Source organism: Rissa tridactyla, chromosome 1 (assembly GCF_028500815.1).
Source record: "Rissa tridactyla isolate bRisTri1 chromosome 1, bRisTri1.patW.cur.20221130, whole genome shotgun sequence".
In the NCBI taxonomy this organism is placed as follows: Eukaryota; Metazoa; Chordata; class Aves; order Charadriiformes; family Laridae; genus Rissa; species Rissa tridactyla.
The window spans coordinates 84,166,927-84,185,176 of NC_071466.1; the positions used below are offsets into that span (position 1 = coordinate 84,166,927).

The window sequence follows — 18,250 nt, forward strand, 5'->3', positions numbered from 1 at the left end:
TTTCTATATTGAGTAATACAGAATTTCACCTGTATGACTTTCAATTATGAATACAAAAACAGATATGTAAGATATTGTGATGAGAATTCAATTCAGAGACCAGGTCTCTGAGGAATTCCTCATTACAGGTTAATTTTCAAAAATACTTTATAAACAATGGAAAATAATTTACATTATTTTATTTGGAAAAGCAATTTTTAAATGTAACATTATGTAACCTATTGTCCTGAAAATATTAATTCACAGTTAAGTTCTTAAACTGAAGTCTATGGCCACATACTTATACCAATGTTTAGACCTCATTACTATGCAAAAGGTATAAAATACTTTAATGCATGGTATTAATTAAGTTGCTTTATAGATGAGATCTTTGTTAGAAACAAGATGCTGAATGGTTTGCCTTTACTGTGCACACAAGTATTATAAATAAAACTTGAAAATTACTTGTGCCAAGAGATTGCTTGTGGCTTTATTATTTTGATACTCTTTTTTTTTTTCTTTTTTTTTAAGACCATGCCCTGCATCGGTCAAATAGGGAAGAATGTAGGCATTGATTCTCATGCAAGCCTTGCTCATAAATCATGCTCCAGCTGTCTTGGACATAAGGATGAACTGTTAATCACACCAGACTGGTACACATCTTTATAATAAGATCATCCTTCTCCTGCTTTTTATGGTCTGACAGAAGGGACACAATGTTTAAATTTCATTGGGAGTTTGAGTTAACACTTTATGAGCAGCTGAAGTTCTTGTTTTTCACAGTGTTGTAAGCAAACCCCTCACTAGTATTTGACAGGATGAGATGGGGGGAAGAGCAGAAGGAAAGTACTGATTTAAGCTTACTGTGTCTGATGCAGTTTGCGCCCTTGAAGTGCTTAGGAAGATGTCGAGGTGAATCGCGACAGCTCTGTGCAATTCCCATCCATTTTGACAGAATTACAAGGCGTGGAAACAAATAATGGTGAGGCGTTTGGTGTTTAACGCTCTACGGTCCCTGGCCCATGCTGGGATTCTGGTCTGAAGATGAGATGAGAGTTCAGCCTGGTGGGAAACTTTCTTCTCTCGGCAGCATGATTTTGAAATAAAGGAAAAAGTAGCGCATTGCGTAGCAGAAGTCAGAGGGTTTAGCTCATATTTGTCTTCAAACCTCACTCTACTGCCCCAGTGGAAGTACAAATCTTTGCCTTTCTCAGTAAAAGTACTTGTATTTTGCAGCCTTTCTGGAAGCTCTTGCCATGGATGCCAGGGGTTTAAAACATCAAAAGCTCAGAGCCTGTTGCTGGGGCAGTGTGTGGACTATTGGGAGTGAAACCTGAGCATGTTTTCACTGTGCAAGTGCCTCTCCGAGTTGTTCGTCAGGTGTCTGTTGCCAAGGCGGGTGTTCTGTTGTGTGGTGGCTGACCCCGGCTGGCAGCCAAGCCCCCACTGAGCTTGGGTGGGGGAGAGGATTGGGAGGGTAGGAGTGAGAATAGCTCATGCGTGGAGATAAAGACAGCTTAATAAATTAAGAAAAAAAGAAAAAAAGGTGTCAAAGCAGTCACTCACCACCGCCTGCTACAGACCAATGCCCAGCCTGCCCCTGAGTGAGGGCTGCTTCAGTGAATTTCACCCCCCAGCCAAGTTTTTATTGCGGGGCACGGCACCATATGACAAGGTTAGCCCTTTGGTTAGTTGGGGTCTGCTGTCCTGGCTGTGTCCCCTCCCAGCCTCTTGCCCACCCCCAGCCTGCTCCCCAGGGGGGCAGTGTGAGAAGCGGAGAAGACCATGAGGCTGTGCAAGTTCCCCGGTAGCCATGCCACAGGTGTGTTATCAACATTGTTCTGGTCTCCAGTCTAAAACACAGCACCTCAGGGGCTGCTGTGGAGAAAATGAACACCCAGCAAGACCCAGAAGAGTTGTTGTGAGTGAGAAATGAGGTGTGACTGTGGACACTCATGGCGCTCTTCTCCAGGCCCGTGTTGCACTGTACTTGTAAGAAAAGGTAAATGAGGGGAAGAGAACAAAAGGCATTGTGGAGAGCAAGGAACTGGGCTTGGGAGCGAGCTTTCTTCTCATCCTGTTGGTTGTTACTTGGGAGAAGAGACCAGGCCCCACCGTGCTGCAACCTCCTTTCAGGTAGTTGTAGAGAGTGATAAGGTCCCTCCTCACCCTCCTTTTCTCCAGGCTCCTCCTTTTCCCCAGTGCCCTTAGCCACTTCTCATGAGTCTTGTTCTCTACATCCTTCACCAGTTCTGTTCTTCTTTGGACACGCTCCAGCACCTCAATGTCCCTCCTGCAGTGAGGGGCCCAAAACTGAACACAAGATTCAAGAGGTGCGGCCTCACCAGTACCGAGTACAGGCGGTAGATCGCTTCCCTCATCTTGCCGGCCACACTATTTCTGGTACAATCCAGGATGCTACAGGCCTTTTTGGCCACCTGAGCACACTGCCGGCTCATATTCAGCCGGCCGTCGACCAGCACCCAGAGGTTCTTTTCCACCGGGCAGCTTTCCAGCCACTCTTCCCCAAGCCCGTAGCGCTGCATGGGGTTGTTGTGAGCCAAGTGCAGGATCTGGCACTTGGCCTTGTTGAACCTCATACCGTTGGCCTCAGACCATCGACCCAGCCTGTCCACATACCTCTGCAGAGCCTTCCTATCGTCAAGCACATCAACATTTCTGCCCAACTTGGTGTCGTCTGCAAATTTACTGAGGGTGCTCTCAATGCCCTCATCCAGATCATTGAGAAACATAGCAAAGAGAACTGAGTCCTGGGGAACACCACTTGTGACTGGACACCAAATGGACTTAACTCCCTTCACCACTACTCTTTGGGCTCGGCCACACAGACAATTTTTTACCCAGCAAAGAGTACGCCTCTCCAAGCCGTGAGCAGCCAGTTTCTCCTGGAGAATGCTGTGGGTAACAGTGTCAAAAGCTTTACTAAAGTCCAGGTGGACAACATCCACAGCCTTGCCTTCATCCGCTAAGTGGGTCACGTTGTCACAGAAGGAGATCAGGTTACTCAAGCAGGACCTGCCTTTCATAAACCCATGCTGACTGGGCCTGATCACCTGGCTGTCCTGGACGTGCCATGTGATGGCACTTGAGATCATAGAATCATAGAATCTTCACGGTTGGAAAGGACCTTTGAGATCATCGAGTCCAACCATACACACACCAAAAAAACCCCTACAATCTCTGCCACTACAGCATGCCTTCAAGTGCCAAATCTACACGTTTCTTAAATACCTCTAGGGATGGTGACTCAACCACCTCCCTGGGCAGGCTGTTCCAGTGCCTGACCTCTCCTTGAGTAAAGTAATTCTTCCTAATATCTAATCTAAACCTCCCCTGCCGCAACTTCAGACCATTTCCTCCGGTCCTGTCATTATTCACTTGGGAGAAGAGGCCAACACCCACCTCTCTCCAACCTCCTTTCAGATAGTTGTAGAGGGCAATGAGGTCTCCCCTCAGCCTCCTCTTCTCCAAGCTAAACATGCCCAGATCCCTCAGCCTTTCCTCATATGACCTGGTCTCCAGACCCCTCACCAGCCTGGTAGCTCTCCTCTGGACACGCACCAGCACTTCAATGTCCCTCTTGTACAGAGGGTCCCACAACTGAACTCAGTACTTGAGGTGAGGCCTCACCAGTGCCGAGTACAGAGGCAAGATCACTTCCCTGCTCCTGCTGGCCACGCTATTCCTGATACAAGCCAGAATGCTGTTGGCCTTCTTGGCCACCTGGGCACACTGCTGGCTCATGTCCACCAGCACCCCCAGGTCCCTTTCTGCCAGGCAACTTTCCAGCCACTCTTCCCCAAGCCTGTAGCGTTGCTTGGGGTTGTTGTGACCGAAATGCAGGACCCGGCTCTTGCCTTATTAAACCTCATACGGTTGGCCTTAACCCATCCATCCAGCCTGTCCAGGTCCCTCTGTAGAGCTTTCCTACCCTCAAGCAGATCAACTCTCCCACCTAGTTTGGAGTCGTCTGCAAACTTGCTGAGGGTGCACTCAATCCCCTCATCCAGATCATTGATAAAGTATCTGGTTCCAAAACTGAGCCCTGAGGGACACCACTGGTGACCGACCGCCAAGAGGATTTCACCCCATTAATCACAACTCTCTGGGCACGGCCATCCAGCCAGTTTTTAACCCAGCGAAGAGTACACTTGTCTATGCCATGATTTGCCAGCTTCTCCAGGAGAATGCTGTGGGGGACAGTGTCAAAGGCCTTACCAAAGTCCAGATAGACAACATCCACAGCCTTCCCTGCATCCAGAAGGTGGGTCACATGGTCATAGAAAGAGATCAGGTTGGTTAAGTGGGACCTCCCCTTCCTAAACCCATGCTGGCTGGCCCTGATCCCTTGGCTGCCCTGCACTTGCCGTGAGAGCTCACTCAAGATGATCCTCTCCATGATCTTTCCTGGTACCGAGGTCAGGCTGGCAGGCCTGTGGTTCCCCAGATCCTCCTTCTGACCCTTCTTGTAGATGGGTGTCACGTTAGCCACCCTCCAGTCAACTGGTACCTCCCCTGTCAAACAGGATTGTTGCTAAATGGCGGGGAGAGGCTTGGTGAGCTCTCCCGCCAGCTCCCTGACTACTCTTGGGTGAATCCCATCCAGCCCTATAGACTTATGTGCATCTAGGTGCAGAAGCAGATCATTGACTACTTCCTCCTGGATTATGTGTGGGCTGTTCTGTTCTCCATCCTTATCTTCCAGCTCAGGAGGCTGAGATATCTGCTCTGTAGCCTTCCCCAGCACCGAGGTCACACTGACAGGCCTGTTGTTCCTGCATGCTCCTTCCGGCCCTTCTTGTGGATGGCCGTAACATTTGCTACCCTTCGGTCAACTGGGACCTCACCAGATTGCCAGGAGCACTGACAAATGATTGAAAGTGGCTTCATGAGCTTTTCTGTCAGCTGCCTCAGTACTCTTGGGTGGATCCCATCCAGTGCCATAGACCTGTGTGTGTCTAAGTGGTGTAGCAGGTTGCCAACCATTTTTCCTGGGATGATGCGGCTTCATTCTGCTCCCTGATTCTGTCTTCCAGCTCAGCAACCCGGGTACCCCCAGTAAGAACAATTGGTCTTGCTATTAAAGACTGAGACAAAGGAGGCACGTTGTACTGCACCCTTTTCCTCATCCTTTCTCACTATGTTTGCCCTGAATTCAATAAAGGATATAATCTCTTGCAAACACCAAATGGTCAGCCTTGGCACTGTGGTAGCCTGGGGTAGATGCAGCTTTCAGAAATGGAAAAGTCTATTTCTGTGGCGCTGGGGGCTCCCTTGGTTGGATGTCAGAGCAGTTTGGGTCAGCTCGTAGCACAGATCCGTGAGGGTCTCCTCCCTCACCAGGGCTCTGAGAGCTTCCTCAGCCCTTGGTGTAGGCCACTCTTCTCTACTGTTGTCTTCTGTTTATTGTTTTGGTTAGTTTTAGTGTCTGCAAACACATTTCTGCAACTCCTATCACCACGGATCCTGTGTTTTTACATGCCTTAAGGCTTCTGCAAGCAATTTTGTTACCATTTCCTCAATTTTGCTATCCATTTCTCTTTGTGGGTCTTTTCATACATCTGTCTACATCAGCTTGAAGAGTCAATTTATGTATTTCAAAAATTGAGCAACTTAACTCATGTCTTTGATAATTTCCACCACATTTATGTAATAGGTAATTTATGTTACACTAAATGTTGTATTAACCATGAATACTTGAGGCTGTATCATAATTACTGGTGTGAGGATTAGCATGATAGAGAAAAGACATTACTGCACGATTTTCAGACCTTAGGTAAACTACCCAGCTTTAAGATAAACATGGTAGAATCCTGAAAACCAAACCTGTAGATGAAGGAGTAAAGCAACTGAAGAATCCTGCTTTATTCTAAATTACATTCTTCACTCACAGAGGTGGCAAAATATGTGTGTTGTTACCAGTGGGTCCTCCCCTAGCACGTGGCACAGTAGGAAGTACTTTTCTGCTTTCAGTTGCTTTGTCTTTCACAGGAGGCAAAACAGATTTTGCTCAACATCTGGGGGAAACATGAACTTTTAAAATCAGTAAATCAGTGACTCTCTGTTCCTCTAAAAATCAAATTATAGCTTTGAAGTTCTGGACTGCTGATCTCCCCAACATTTACCCCCCCACTTTTTGAAGGGAAATATTGCTGTATTTTGCTTCCCACATTACTTAGCTTAAAAAAAACCAAACAAAAAAGCAGTCTATATTTCTATTAATGTTCAGCTAAAGTCGTAGTTTCACTCTGGACGGAATTGAAACTCAAGTGCTCTTGGCTGGGTGAGACAGTTTGTAATATGAAAAAAATAAAATCAGACTCAGTTGAGAAGGCAAAGCAGACAAGGCCTTTTCTGCTCCCCACACCACCCCACCAGTGAGTGGGTGGGGGGTGCACAAGAAGCTGGGAGGAGACACAGCTGGGACAGCTGACCCCAACTGACCAAAGGGACATTCCATGCCACATCACAACATGTTCAGCGTATAAGGCTGGGAGAAGAAGGGAGGAGGGATGTTCAGAGTGATGGGATTTGTCTTCCCAATTAACCGTCAAGCATGATGCAGCCCGGCTTTCCTGGAGATGGCTGAACACCTGCCTGCCCATGGGAAGCAATGAATTAATTCCTTGTTTTAACTTGCTTGTGCACACAGCTTTTGCTTTACCTATTAAACTATCTTTATCTCAACTCGTGAATTTTCTCACTTTTTCACTTCCCACTCTCTCTCGTCCCATCAGCAGGGAGTGAGTGAAGGGCTGCTTGGGGCTTACTTGCCGGCTGGGGTTAGACCATGCCATGGGCATTAAGCATCTCATGTTTAAGTGATGTTCCAGTGTCATATGCCAAGGACGTTGTTAGGTGCTTGAATGTTCTGTGAAATAGTCAGAGTGGCATCACCTGCGTAGGGTGCTTGCAATGAAGGGTTTCCTCCTACCAGAAATGTGTTGAATGGCCTTGCAGAATGCAGCAGGATTTTAGTGAGGTGTCTGCATCCTTTGTAATAACTGCCAAAAAAACCCTCAGTGCATACTGTGCGAAAAGAAAAATCCAGTTACCAGTAAATAGCAGAGGAATCGTACTTTATTATAGTACTTTTAGTAATCAAGCACCAAAGATGATAAGTATAGTCCTGAACCTATAGTGAATTAATGAGCCCTTTCCTAGGCCTTGATAGAAAGGTAATGATGCTGTACGCTTTCTTGTTTTTCTTTATGTCTATAGGACTCAGCCACTAAACCCAGGGAATTTAAAGTAGGACTGCAAATTCTTTCCCTGTTCATTCTTCAGCTTCCCGTCTTCCAAAATGAGTTCCTCAGCTCTGCCACAGTCAGAGAAATTATGAACTGCTATTTGAAATGTAAAGAAAAATATGTAGGGAAATGAGATATGAAAACAAAAGCCTGACCTAACCATTAGTCTGTCCTGCTAAGCATAGAAACTTCTAAATAAATAACTCGCAAACAAACATGGTGTTCCATGAAATGCTGGATTGTCACCAGCTTATGTCTATCCATTTTATCTTTACCTTAGTCACTTCTACACTCCCTTATGCAGTTTTTAACTTTTTGTATGCTCTTTCCTATGCCTTTACTGCCATCCTTTTTTGACTGGTTTATTTTGGTTCCCTTCCCCAAAGTCCCATTCACCTAGTAGACATTTCTTCCACAAAATATTCAGTTTAAGTTATTTGTCACAGTTCTTGAAGCTATTAGCAGCAGAAATGAACACATCATCATCATCATCATCATCATCATCATCATCATCATCATCATTTTTGGAAGAAATGTCTATTAAGCGAGTGGGACTTTGGGGAAGGGATCCAAAATAGTAAAATTGCTAAACTTTGAAATATAAGATCAATTAACAATTAATATCAATTAACAATTTCTGTTTCTCTGTTCATGCAGCTTACACTAAAACGGGGGGAGGGGGAAAAGAGGGAACTTGAGATTCTGCAAATCTTAGTTGTCTGATGTGAATGTTACCCTTATGTAATGCGTTTGTCTTCTAGCTAATTGATCTTACACTCTCTTGTCGGTATTTTGCAGTTTCCCTCCTTTGGCGTTCCCCGTGGCTTGGATGTTCATCTTCTTGGAGCAGGTCTAGTTATAGCTCCTTATGGTATGACACTATAGCTAGGAAAAATACACAGTATGAAATGAAAACAGTGTTCAAAAGTAGCACAGAAGAGAGCAAATTGCAGCATATAAGAACAAGAGGGAAAAAAACTTGAAAACCTTTGTCACATGGATGTATGAGCAATTTGAGAATTTGTTTAAAAGGGAAAAAATAACAGTACTGGTTTTTTTTTAAGGGGGAGTGGAGCAGTAATGAGGTACTGCTGTTTTAATTTTAAGTACAAATGTTTGAGGAAGTGGTTTGAAGCAGTTGTTTCACATTTCATTATTTCTCAAGTCGCAGTCCAGCCGAATAGTAGTGATAGAGTAGTGATTACTGCTATTGCCTTGAGTGAGTTATGTCATGTTGTACTCTCCTCTGCGCCTGAGCTGAAACACTGGGGACCTCTTTTATGCTGTTGTCTTCTGCTCTGATTTACAGTCTCCTCCAGCGACAAATTTGCCAGACCTGGAAGCACACAGAAAATGGTAGGTTAAACTTTCGTTTTAAATTTGCTCTTAGGTCTCTTTGACTGCAACTGTTGTGGAAGACTTTCAAGAAAATATTCTCCTTTTCTGCTTTCTAAACGTCCAAACTTACTGTTGTGGTTAGAAGCTGCAATACGTAATGACAGGAAAGGAAAGCATTTCTTTGTGCTAATACTAACTGGCTAGCAGTGAATTGTACTAGTGTGCTACAGAATGAGCATCATAATGTCTTTTTGAATTGCTAGAACTTCTGAGATGTTCTTTTTTCTCTAAACTTTCCCCCTTTCACCTCTAAAAATACATATGGAACACCTAGCGAAAAACTTCCTTCGGGAACCTCTAGCTGTATCGTTGCTGAATATTTGAAGAATACCCAAAATCCTTATGGGTTTGTGCATGTGCTAGTTAATATCAGGAGATTACTGCTTTCTGAACTTCTTATAAAGCCCAGCGTAGATCACAGAGAGAAGGATGGTGCACATGCACACTCCAGCTGTACGTGTAAACCAGCTTCTCATTGCAAAGATGTGGCACAAGTCAGCGTTGCTTCTTTCTTCTAATTGAACCGATCTTTTTTATTTGTTCTGGTACTATAACAGACACCAAGCAGCATGCATGCAAATAGTTAGACGCAGCACCAGAATGTAACAGTTTACAGTTAAAATAGCAAATGCATTAAAAGGATGTCGGGAAACAGAAGGATATACAAAGAAGCGAAGCACAAAGATGGCAGGAGCTCGGCTGGCTCTGCAACAACACTTAGGTTCCTAAAAATACTGCAGTACGTGAGAGTTCAAAATCTGAACATCGCAAGCATCTCCAAAAGCCTTTTGTGACTTCTTAAGACACCTACAAACATCTTCATGAAGACTTTTAAGGCCCAGATTCCTTGCACCTGATTTTCGGCACCTAAAGCTGCGGCGTTAGACTCTGTTTGGCGTGTAGTCAGGCAGAGCTCCCTCCACGTTCAGAGCTGAGCAGCGCCTGCAGAGGGGCCTCTCTCTCCTCTCTCCCGCTCTCTCTTGAATGCCAGTGCAGCCCAGGGCCATGAATTGAGGAACTTGGGTAAGCTCCTAAAATCAAGTGTGTGAGTGCAGCAGCCAAGTATGAGTTCACATAGACAGTTTGTGGTGGTTTAGATTGCAGTCTGCCCTTGCCCAAGTCCTGCTCCAGTGCTTGGACAGAGGGGTTTCCTTTGGTTTAGCAAATCGTTACAGCTTGGTTGTGATGAATGTTTCCTCAAGAGCAGCAAATCTGTGGCTTGAGCCCCGGTTAGCAGCAGAGGTTTACCTTCCTTCTTTTAAAGGAAGGCAGGCTGCTGGAGTTTGATCCTTGGTGGTTGTCACTATTCCCTCGGTGGCCGCAGGTACCGTGACCGTGGCTGGCGAAGGTCGGCACGTCATGGTCTGCTGTGGTACACATCGACGGATAAAATAAATGGCATCCATGTGATGGAGTGACATGTCCCGCAGTGCAGAGAGTCTCTACCGTTTCCCTGCCACCTCTCTGCCGTGCTCCATGGGCCCCTGCCTTGGTTAACAACCCAGACCCCTGGTATGTTGGTCTGGTAAAACAAGAGACGGAGATAGGCAGGAGCTGGGGCACCACGGGCCACTCAGTTTGGATAGGCACTCTCTGGCTTTTCATTCATCTAATAAAGTCTTTTACAAGCATAACATAGTGTGTCCCTTCAAAAAGAAGGACGGGACATATTTACAATATTTATAAGAGCACATCCAGATTTTTCTTTGGCAATGTCCCTTTTCATTCAAAGAAAGACCTTCAGTTTTCCATGTAATTAATATCAATGGTAGAGCCCTTCCTTCTCCCTCCCACATCCCTGCTGATAGTAGTGGAGGAAAAAGAGTTCTAAAAAAAAAAGCCAGGACGATGGGAGGAAATGAATGCATTTTATCTTGTCCAACTTGGCTGCCCACTTACTTGGGTTATTCTTACTCAACTTTTTCATCCAAGTGCTTTTCCACATCAGGAAATCAGAAAAAATAGAGATTGGTTCTGTATTTTAACAGTTATAGGAAAGGGTGCAGGCATGAAAAGATGCATCATACAAATCAACACTTGGCTACGTGGCTGGTGCTTTCATCAGGGTTGTGGCTTTCATGATCATGGAACACTTTCTAATGTCTATAACCTGCTAGGGAGAGAGGGGATCCACCTGACTAGAAAAGGCAAAGTAAATCTTTGCCATCAGGCTTGCAAACCTGATGAAACAGGCTTTAAGCTGACAAGCCTGGAGGACTGGGGTCCACAAGGGTGACACCTGTAAAGCTGAATGTAAAAAGGGTAAAAAGCCAAGCCAGTCAGAGCAGCAATGAATGCTCCTTAGCTATCTCAGTTCTGGTAGGGGATGGAGATCCATACAGCAGAAACCATGCAAGGGTTGTTGATGCGTTAGAAACTACAGAAGCAGAACAGTCACATAGGTATTAAGGCTTCTCCCCAAGAAAAGGTGGCAGGATCAACAGCCCAACTGAAGTACATTTATAGCAATGCATGCAGCAAAGGCAACAAAGAGGAGGAGTTGGAAGCCACTGTGCAGCTGAAAGACTGTGATATAGTTGCAATCACAGAAACATGGTGGGATGACCCACAAAACTGGAGTGCTGCAATGGATGGCTATAAACTCTTCAGAAGGGATGGGTGAGGAATAAGAGGCGGTGGGGTAGCCCTGTACATTAGAAGGAGGGTTTTGACAGATTAGAGTTTGATGATGGTGATGAAAGAGTCAAGTGTTTACAGATAAGAATCAAGGGGAAGGTTAACAAGGCAGCTATCATGGCGGGAGTCTGTTGTAGACCACCCAACCAGGATGAAGAGGCAGGTGAAATATTCTATAAGCAGCTGGGAGAAGTCTCATGATTGCTAGGACTTGTCCTCATGGAGGACTTCAACTTACCAGATCTCTGCTGGAAATACAATGCAGCGGAGAAGAACCAGTCTAGGAGGTTCCTGGAGTGTGTGGAAGATAACTTCCTGATACAGCCTGTGAGTGAGCCAAATAGGGAAGGCGCCCCGCTGGACTTGTTGTTTGCGAACAGATTGACTTGTGGGTGATTTGATGTTTGGAGGCCCTCTTGGGCATAGCGATCATGAAATGAGAGAGTTTTCAATTCTCAGAGAAGTAAGGATGGTGGTTAGTAGAACTGTGACCTTGGACTTCCAGAGGGCAGACTTTGGCCTGTTTAGGGCCCTGGTTCACAGAGTCCCTTGGGAGGCAGTCCTGAAGGGCAAAGTTGTCCAAGAAGGCTGGATGTACTTCAAGAAGGAAATCTTCAAGGCACACGAGCAGGCCATCCCCATGTGCCAAAAGATGAGCTGCCAGGGAAGAAGAGCAGCCTGGCTGAACAGAGCGCTTCTGCTGGAACTAAGGAAAAAAAAAGAGTTTATGACCTTTGGAAGAAGAGGCAGGTACTCAGGAGGACTACAAGGCTGTTGTGAGGCTATGCAGGGAGAAAATTAGAAGGACCAAGGCCCAACTAGAACATAATTTCACTACTGCTGTAAAAGACAATTAAAAATGTTTCTATAAATACATTACCAAAAGGAGGGCTAAGGGGAATCTCCATCCTTTATTAGATACAGGGGCAAACATAGTGACAAAGGCTGGCGAAAAGGGTGCAGTACAAAGTGCCTCCTTTGTCTCAGTCTTTAATAGCAAGACCAATTGTTCTTACTGGGGGTACCCGGGTTGCTGAGCTGGAAGACAGAATCAGGGAGCAGAATGAAGCCGCATCATCCCAGGAAAAATGGTTGGCAACCTGCTACACCACTTAGACACACACAGGTCTATGGCACTGGATGGGATCCACCCAAGAGTACTGAGGCAGCTGACAGAAAAGCTCATGAAGCCACTTTCAATCATTTGTCAGTGCTCCTGGCAATCTGGTGAGGTCCCAGTTGACCGAAGGGTAGCAAATGTTACGGCCATCCACAAGAAGGGCCGGAAGGAGCATGCAGGAACAACAGGCCTGTCAGTGTGACCTCGGTGCTGGGGAAGGCTACAGAGCAGATCATCTCAAGTGCCATCACGCTGCCCAGGGAGGTGGTTGAGTCACCATCCCTAGAGGTATTTAAGAAACGTGTAGATTTGGCACTTGAGGGCATGCTGTAGTGGCAGAGATTGTAGGGGTTTTTTTGGTGTGTGTATGGTTGGACTCGATGATCTCAAAGGTCCTTTCCAACCGTGAAGATTCTATGATTCTATGATCTCAAGTGCCATCACATGGCACGTCCAGGACAGCCAGGTGATCAGGCCCAGTCAGCATGGGTTTATGAAAGGCAGGTCCTGCTTGAGTAACCTGATCTCCTTCTGTGACAACGTGACCCACTTAGCGGATGAAGGCAAGGCTGTGGATGTTGTCCACCTGGACTTTAGTAAAGCTTTTGACACTGTTACCCACAGCATTCTCCAGGAGAAACTGGCTGCTCACAGCTTGGAGAGGCGTACTCTTTGCTGGGTAAAAAATTGTCTGTGTGGCCGAGCCCAAAGAGTAGTGGTGAAGGGAGTTAAGTCCATTTGGTGTCCAGTCACAAGTGGTGTTCCCCAGGACTCAGTTCTCTTTGCTATGTTTCTCAATGATCTGGATGAGGGCATTGAGAGCACCCTCAGTAAATTTGCAGACGACACCAAGTTGGGCAGAAATGTTGATGTGCTTGACGATAGGAAGGCTCTGCAGAGGTATGTGGACAGGCTGGGTCGATGGTCTGAGGCCAACGGTATGAGGTTCAACAAGGCCAAGTGCCAGATCCTGCACTTGGCTCACAACAACCCCATGCAGCGCTACGGGCTTGGGGAAGAGTGGCTGGAAAGCTGCTCAGTGGAAAAGAACCTCTGGGTGCTGGTCGACGGCCGGCTGAATATGAGCCGGCAGTGTGCTCAGGTGGCCAAAAAGGCCTGTAGCATCCTGGATTGTACCAGAAATAGTGTGGCCGGCAAGACGAGGAAAGCGATCTTCCGCCTGTACTCGGCACTGGTGAGGCCGCACCTCTTGAATATTGTGTTCAGTTTTGGGCCCCTCACTGCAGGAGGGACATTGAGGTGCTGGAGCGTGTCCAAAGAAGAACAACAGAACTGGTAAAGGATCTAGAGAACAAGACTCTGAAGTCTTGAACTCTAGAAGTGGCTAAGGGCACTGAGGTTGTTTAACCTGGAGAAAAGGAGGGTGAGGAGGGACCTTATCACTCTCTACAACTACCTGAAAGGAGGTTGCAGCATGGTGGGGCCTGGTCTCTTCTCCCAAGTAACAACCAATAGGATGAGAGGAAACTTGAGGCCTCAAGTTGCTCCAGGGGAGGTTTAGGTCGGATATTAGGAAAAATTTCTTCACTGAAAGGGCTGTCAAGCATTGGAACAGGCTGCCCATGGAAGTGGTTGTGTACCCATCCCTAGAGGTATTTAAAAGATGCGTAGATGTGGCGCTGAGGGACATGATTTAGTGGTGGACTTAGCAGTGTTAGTTTAATGGATGGATGCGATGATCTTAAAAGTCTTTTCCAACCTAAATGATTCTTTGATTTTATTCTAGGATTCTCAGAATCCTTATCATAATGTGAAATTTGAATTAGGCACTCACCTGTTAGTGTAGTTTGGAAAATTTACACTAGCTTTTAAGTGACTAGAGATTTTCTCTGTCTTTTATATGCTTTGAAAAATTAACTTTCCTCATTTACTTTATTACACATTGGCAATCTGCTGGATATTTAACACTGCTTGTTTCCCCTTAAAAATGAAAATTCACAGAGATGTAGCCCATAATGACCTGCCTTGTCATTTTTTCAGTACATTTTTTTTTTAATGATTCATTCTTTAGAGAGTGGTCTGTATCTTGCTACTACAATAGTTAGTGATAAAAAAGTAAATCATTTGAAGAAATACCAATATATGCCTTCCCCAAATTTATAATCCTATCAGCCTATCCACTTCTATCCAGCATGAGAGTCAGGACCCTAGGTTAGCTGTATTTTCGGTCTGACCCAGTACATGCTTGATTTGATGTCCTATGACATGTTCTTATTGCATTCTTATTAATACTTCTCTATGTCCTTATGTTTAGGTACCTCGTGCAAAGATGTCAAATGCATCACCATTTCTCTTGCTCTTCCTATTTCCGATGCTGCTGTCAGGAGCTTGGTTTCCCAAAAGTCTACCCTGTGATGTTAAAGCCTTTGAAAGTACTGTGACAGTGGACTGCACCGATCGCCGTCTCACCGAAATCCCCAGAGGGATTCCTGCAAATGCTACCAACCTTACCCTGAGTATTAACCATATCCCTCGTATCTACCCAACATCTTTTGCTCATCTTCACAACCTCGTGGAGATTGACTTCAGATGCAACTGTGTGCCTGTCAGAATGGGACCCAAAGATAATATATGCACTGAGACACCAAACATTGAGAATGGCAGTTTTGCTGCCCTGACAAGATTGAAGTCATTGTATTTGGATGCAAACCAGCTGTTGGAAATACCCCGCAGCCTTCCTCCTGCTTTAAGTCTGCTGAGCCTGGAAGCAAACAGCATCTTTTCTATCCAAAGAGCCAACTTGTCGGAGCTAGGTAACATAGAAGTATTGTATCTGGGACAGAACTGTTACTACCGTAACCCATGCAATGTTTCATTTGAAATTGAAAAAACAGCCTTTCTGGAGCTGAAAAAATTAACAATACTATCCCTAAAGTCTAACAACTTAACTCATATTCCACCCAATTTGTCACCTACTTTAAAGGAACTGTACATTTACAATAACATGATTCAAGTAGTTCAAGAACAGGATTTAAGTGCCCTTCACAACCTGGAAATTCTTGATCTCAGTGGTAATTGCCCACGTTGCTATAACGCTCCATATCCTTGTACTCCCTGCCCCAAGGGCACAATTGAGATTCATTCAAGGGCTTTCTTTTCCTTGAAAAGTTTAAGAATTTTGAGACTTCACAGCAACTCTCTCCAGAGCATACCAAGCAGCTGGTTTAAAACCATCAAGAATCTCAAAGAGCTTGACCTGTCCCAAAATTTCCTCTTAAAGGAGATAGGAGATGCTCAGTTTTTGCAGTTTATCCCCAGCCTTGTTGAGCTTGATCTGTCCTTTAATTTTGAACTGAAGATGTATTCTCCATTCTTGAACCTGTCTAAGACATTTTCCTCCCTCTCTAACCTGCAAACCCTGAGGCTCAGGGGTTATGTCTTTAATGAACTAAGAGAAAGAAATCTAGCTCCATTGCTCAGTCTTAGAAATCTTACCGTGTTGGATCTTGGGACTAATTTTATTAAAATTGCTGACTTGAAAGTGTTCAAGAAATTCCCAGCCCTTAAATTCGTAGACCTCTCAGTGAATAAAATTTCTCCTTCTTCAGGTGAAAACAACTTTCATGGGTTTTGCTCTAATCCTCGGATTTCAGGAGAGCAATACAACAGGCAAGTATTACAAGACATGCATTATTTCAGGTATGATGTGTATGGGCGAAGTTGCAGATCCAAAGACAAAGAGGCTGCTTCCTACCAATCTTCCGTTAAGGAAGAGTGCCGGAAATATGGAGAAACTCTGGATTTAAGCAGAAACAACATATTTTTCATTAATCCCTCAGACTTCCGGGGACTCAGTTTCCTCCGGTGCCTCAACTTGTCAGGTAATGCAATAAGTCAGACCTTAAATGGAAGTGAATTCTCCTACTTGTCTGGATTGAAATATCTGGATTTTTCCAACAACAGGATTGACTTGCTATACTCAACTGCTTTCAAAGAGCTACAACTTTTAGAAATCCTAGACCTGAGCAATAACAACTATTATTTCTTGGCAGAAGGTGTCACTCACATGCTTAGTTTTATGAAAAACTTGTCCCATCTGAAGAAGCTGATGATGAACGAGAATGAGATTTCTACCTCTATTAACACAGGGATGGAAAGCCAGTCTCTTCAAATTTTAGAATTCAGAGGAAATCGTTTGGATGTTTTATGGATGGATGGGAATGCTAGATACTTGTCATTCTTCAAGAATCTGACCAGCCTGGAAAAACTGGATATTTCCTTCAACTCACTCAGTTTTTTCCCTCCGGGTGCTTTTCAAGCTATGCCTCCAGAACTCAAGATCCTCAACTTAACCAATAACCGGATGAAGAGTTTCAACTGGGGAAACCTCCACTATCTGAAGAACCTGGTAACTCTGGACCTCAGCAATAACCTTCTGACTACTGTTCCCCGAGAACTGTCCAATTGCTCTTCAACGCTCCAAGAACTGATGCTCCGAAACAATCGCATTCAACGACTAACTAAACACTTTCTCAGAGGTGCTTTTAAACTGAAATACTTGGACCTCAGCGCAAACAAGATCCAAATAATTAAGAAATCTAGCTTCCCTGAAAATGTCATTAACAACCTGAGGATGCTGCTTTTGCATGGCAATCCTTTCAAGTGCAATTGTGATGCCGTGTGGTTTGTTTGGTGGATCAATCAGACTCAAGTGACTATTCCTCTTCTGGCCACAGACGTGACCTGTGCGGGCCCAGGGGCACATAAAGGAAGGAGCGTGGTTTTCTTGGATCTGTACACCTGTGAGCTGGACACCTCGTATTTGATCCTGTACGCTCTGTCAGCTTCAACTGTCCTCGTCTTTATGGTGTTCACAGTGACGAGCCATCTCTATTTCTGGGATGTGTGGTATAGTTACCATTACTGCACCGCCAAGTTGAAGGGCTATCGGCGCTTATCTTTACCAGAGGCTTGCTACGACGCTTTTATCGCCTATGACAATAGAGATCCGGCTGTGAATGAGTGGGTGCTGACAGAACTGGTTGAAAGGCTGGAAGATCAAAAAGCCAGACAGTTCAATTTATGCCTGGAAGAAAGGGACTGGCTCCCAGGACAGCCCGTCTTTGACAACCTTTCCCAGAGCATTCAGCTGAGCAAAAAGACCATCTTTGTGCTGACCAACAAGTATATTAAAAGCGGCCGCTTCAAGACAACCTTCTACATGGCCCACCAGCGGCTTCTAGATGAAAAAATGGATGTCATCATCTTGATATTCCTTGAGAAGGTTTTGCAGAAGTCCCGGTACGTCCGGCTGAGGAAGAGGCTGTGCGGAAGTTCTGTCCTGGAATGGCCCACTAACCCTCGAGCTCAGCCCTACTTCTGGCAGTGCCTGAAAAATGCAATAGCTACCAACAATACTCTGGCTTACAACAGGCTACTCCAAGAAACTGTTTAGCTCTACTGTTCCCCGTAAATATTGTTATGATGCCCGGCAAGCAAAAGATCCTAACCTTCGTTTGGAGAAACTGTCAAAATGCAGAGGATAAATGTAATTGTGTTATTGTTCCCCCAATCGAAATGTACAAACAGTCCTCAAGCTGATAGTTCACTTGTTTTGCTATGACAAGATTGAACAGAAACCGTTGCCGGCACAGATGTCTAGCTGACATGCACCTTGCTTGGCACTGATTGCTGCACAGCAAGAGAAGATGCACTACCCACTGGAAGTCCCTGGTTTAGAACAGAATCACCACTTCCAGCTTTCAGTTTGCTGGAGGCCTCCAGCATCTCCTGTGGTTGAGTCAAGTGTGGGTGAGGCACTTGCTCAGCTTACTCTAGTACACAGACTGCCAGGAGGAGTTTGGCTGTGACGAGTTGCTGCTGT

The 18,250-nt window shown here is 45.2% G+C and overlaps 1 protein-coding gene across 1 annotated transcript; it reads left to right on the forward strand.

The window, feature by feature from the left end:
• Window positions 1–8,409: 8,409 nt before the first annotated feature.
• On the forward strand, window positions 8,410–17,948 carry TLR7 (toll like receptor 7). The gene is made up of 2 exons (XM_054188463.1): window positions 8,410–8,606; window positions 14,681–17,948. Exons 1-2 carry the CDS (start codon window positions 8,604–8,606, stop codon window positions 17,819–17,821), a joined length of 3,144 nt encoding a protein of 1,047 aa, XP_054044438.1. The 5' UTR covers window positions 8,410–8,603; the 3' UTR covers window positions 17,822–17,948.
• Window positions 17,949–18,250: the final 302 nt, after the last annotated feature.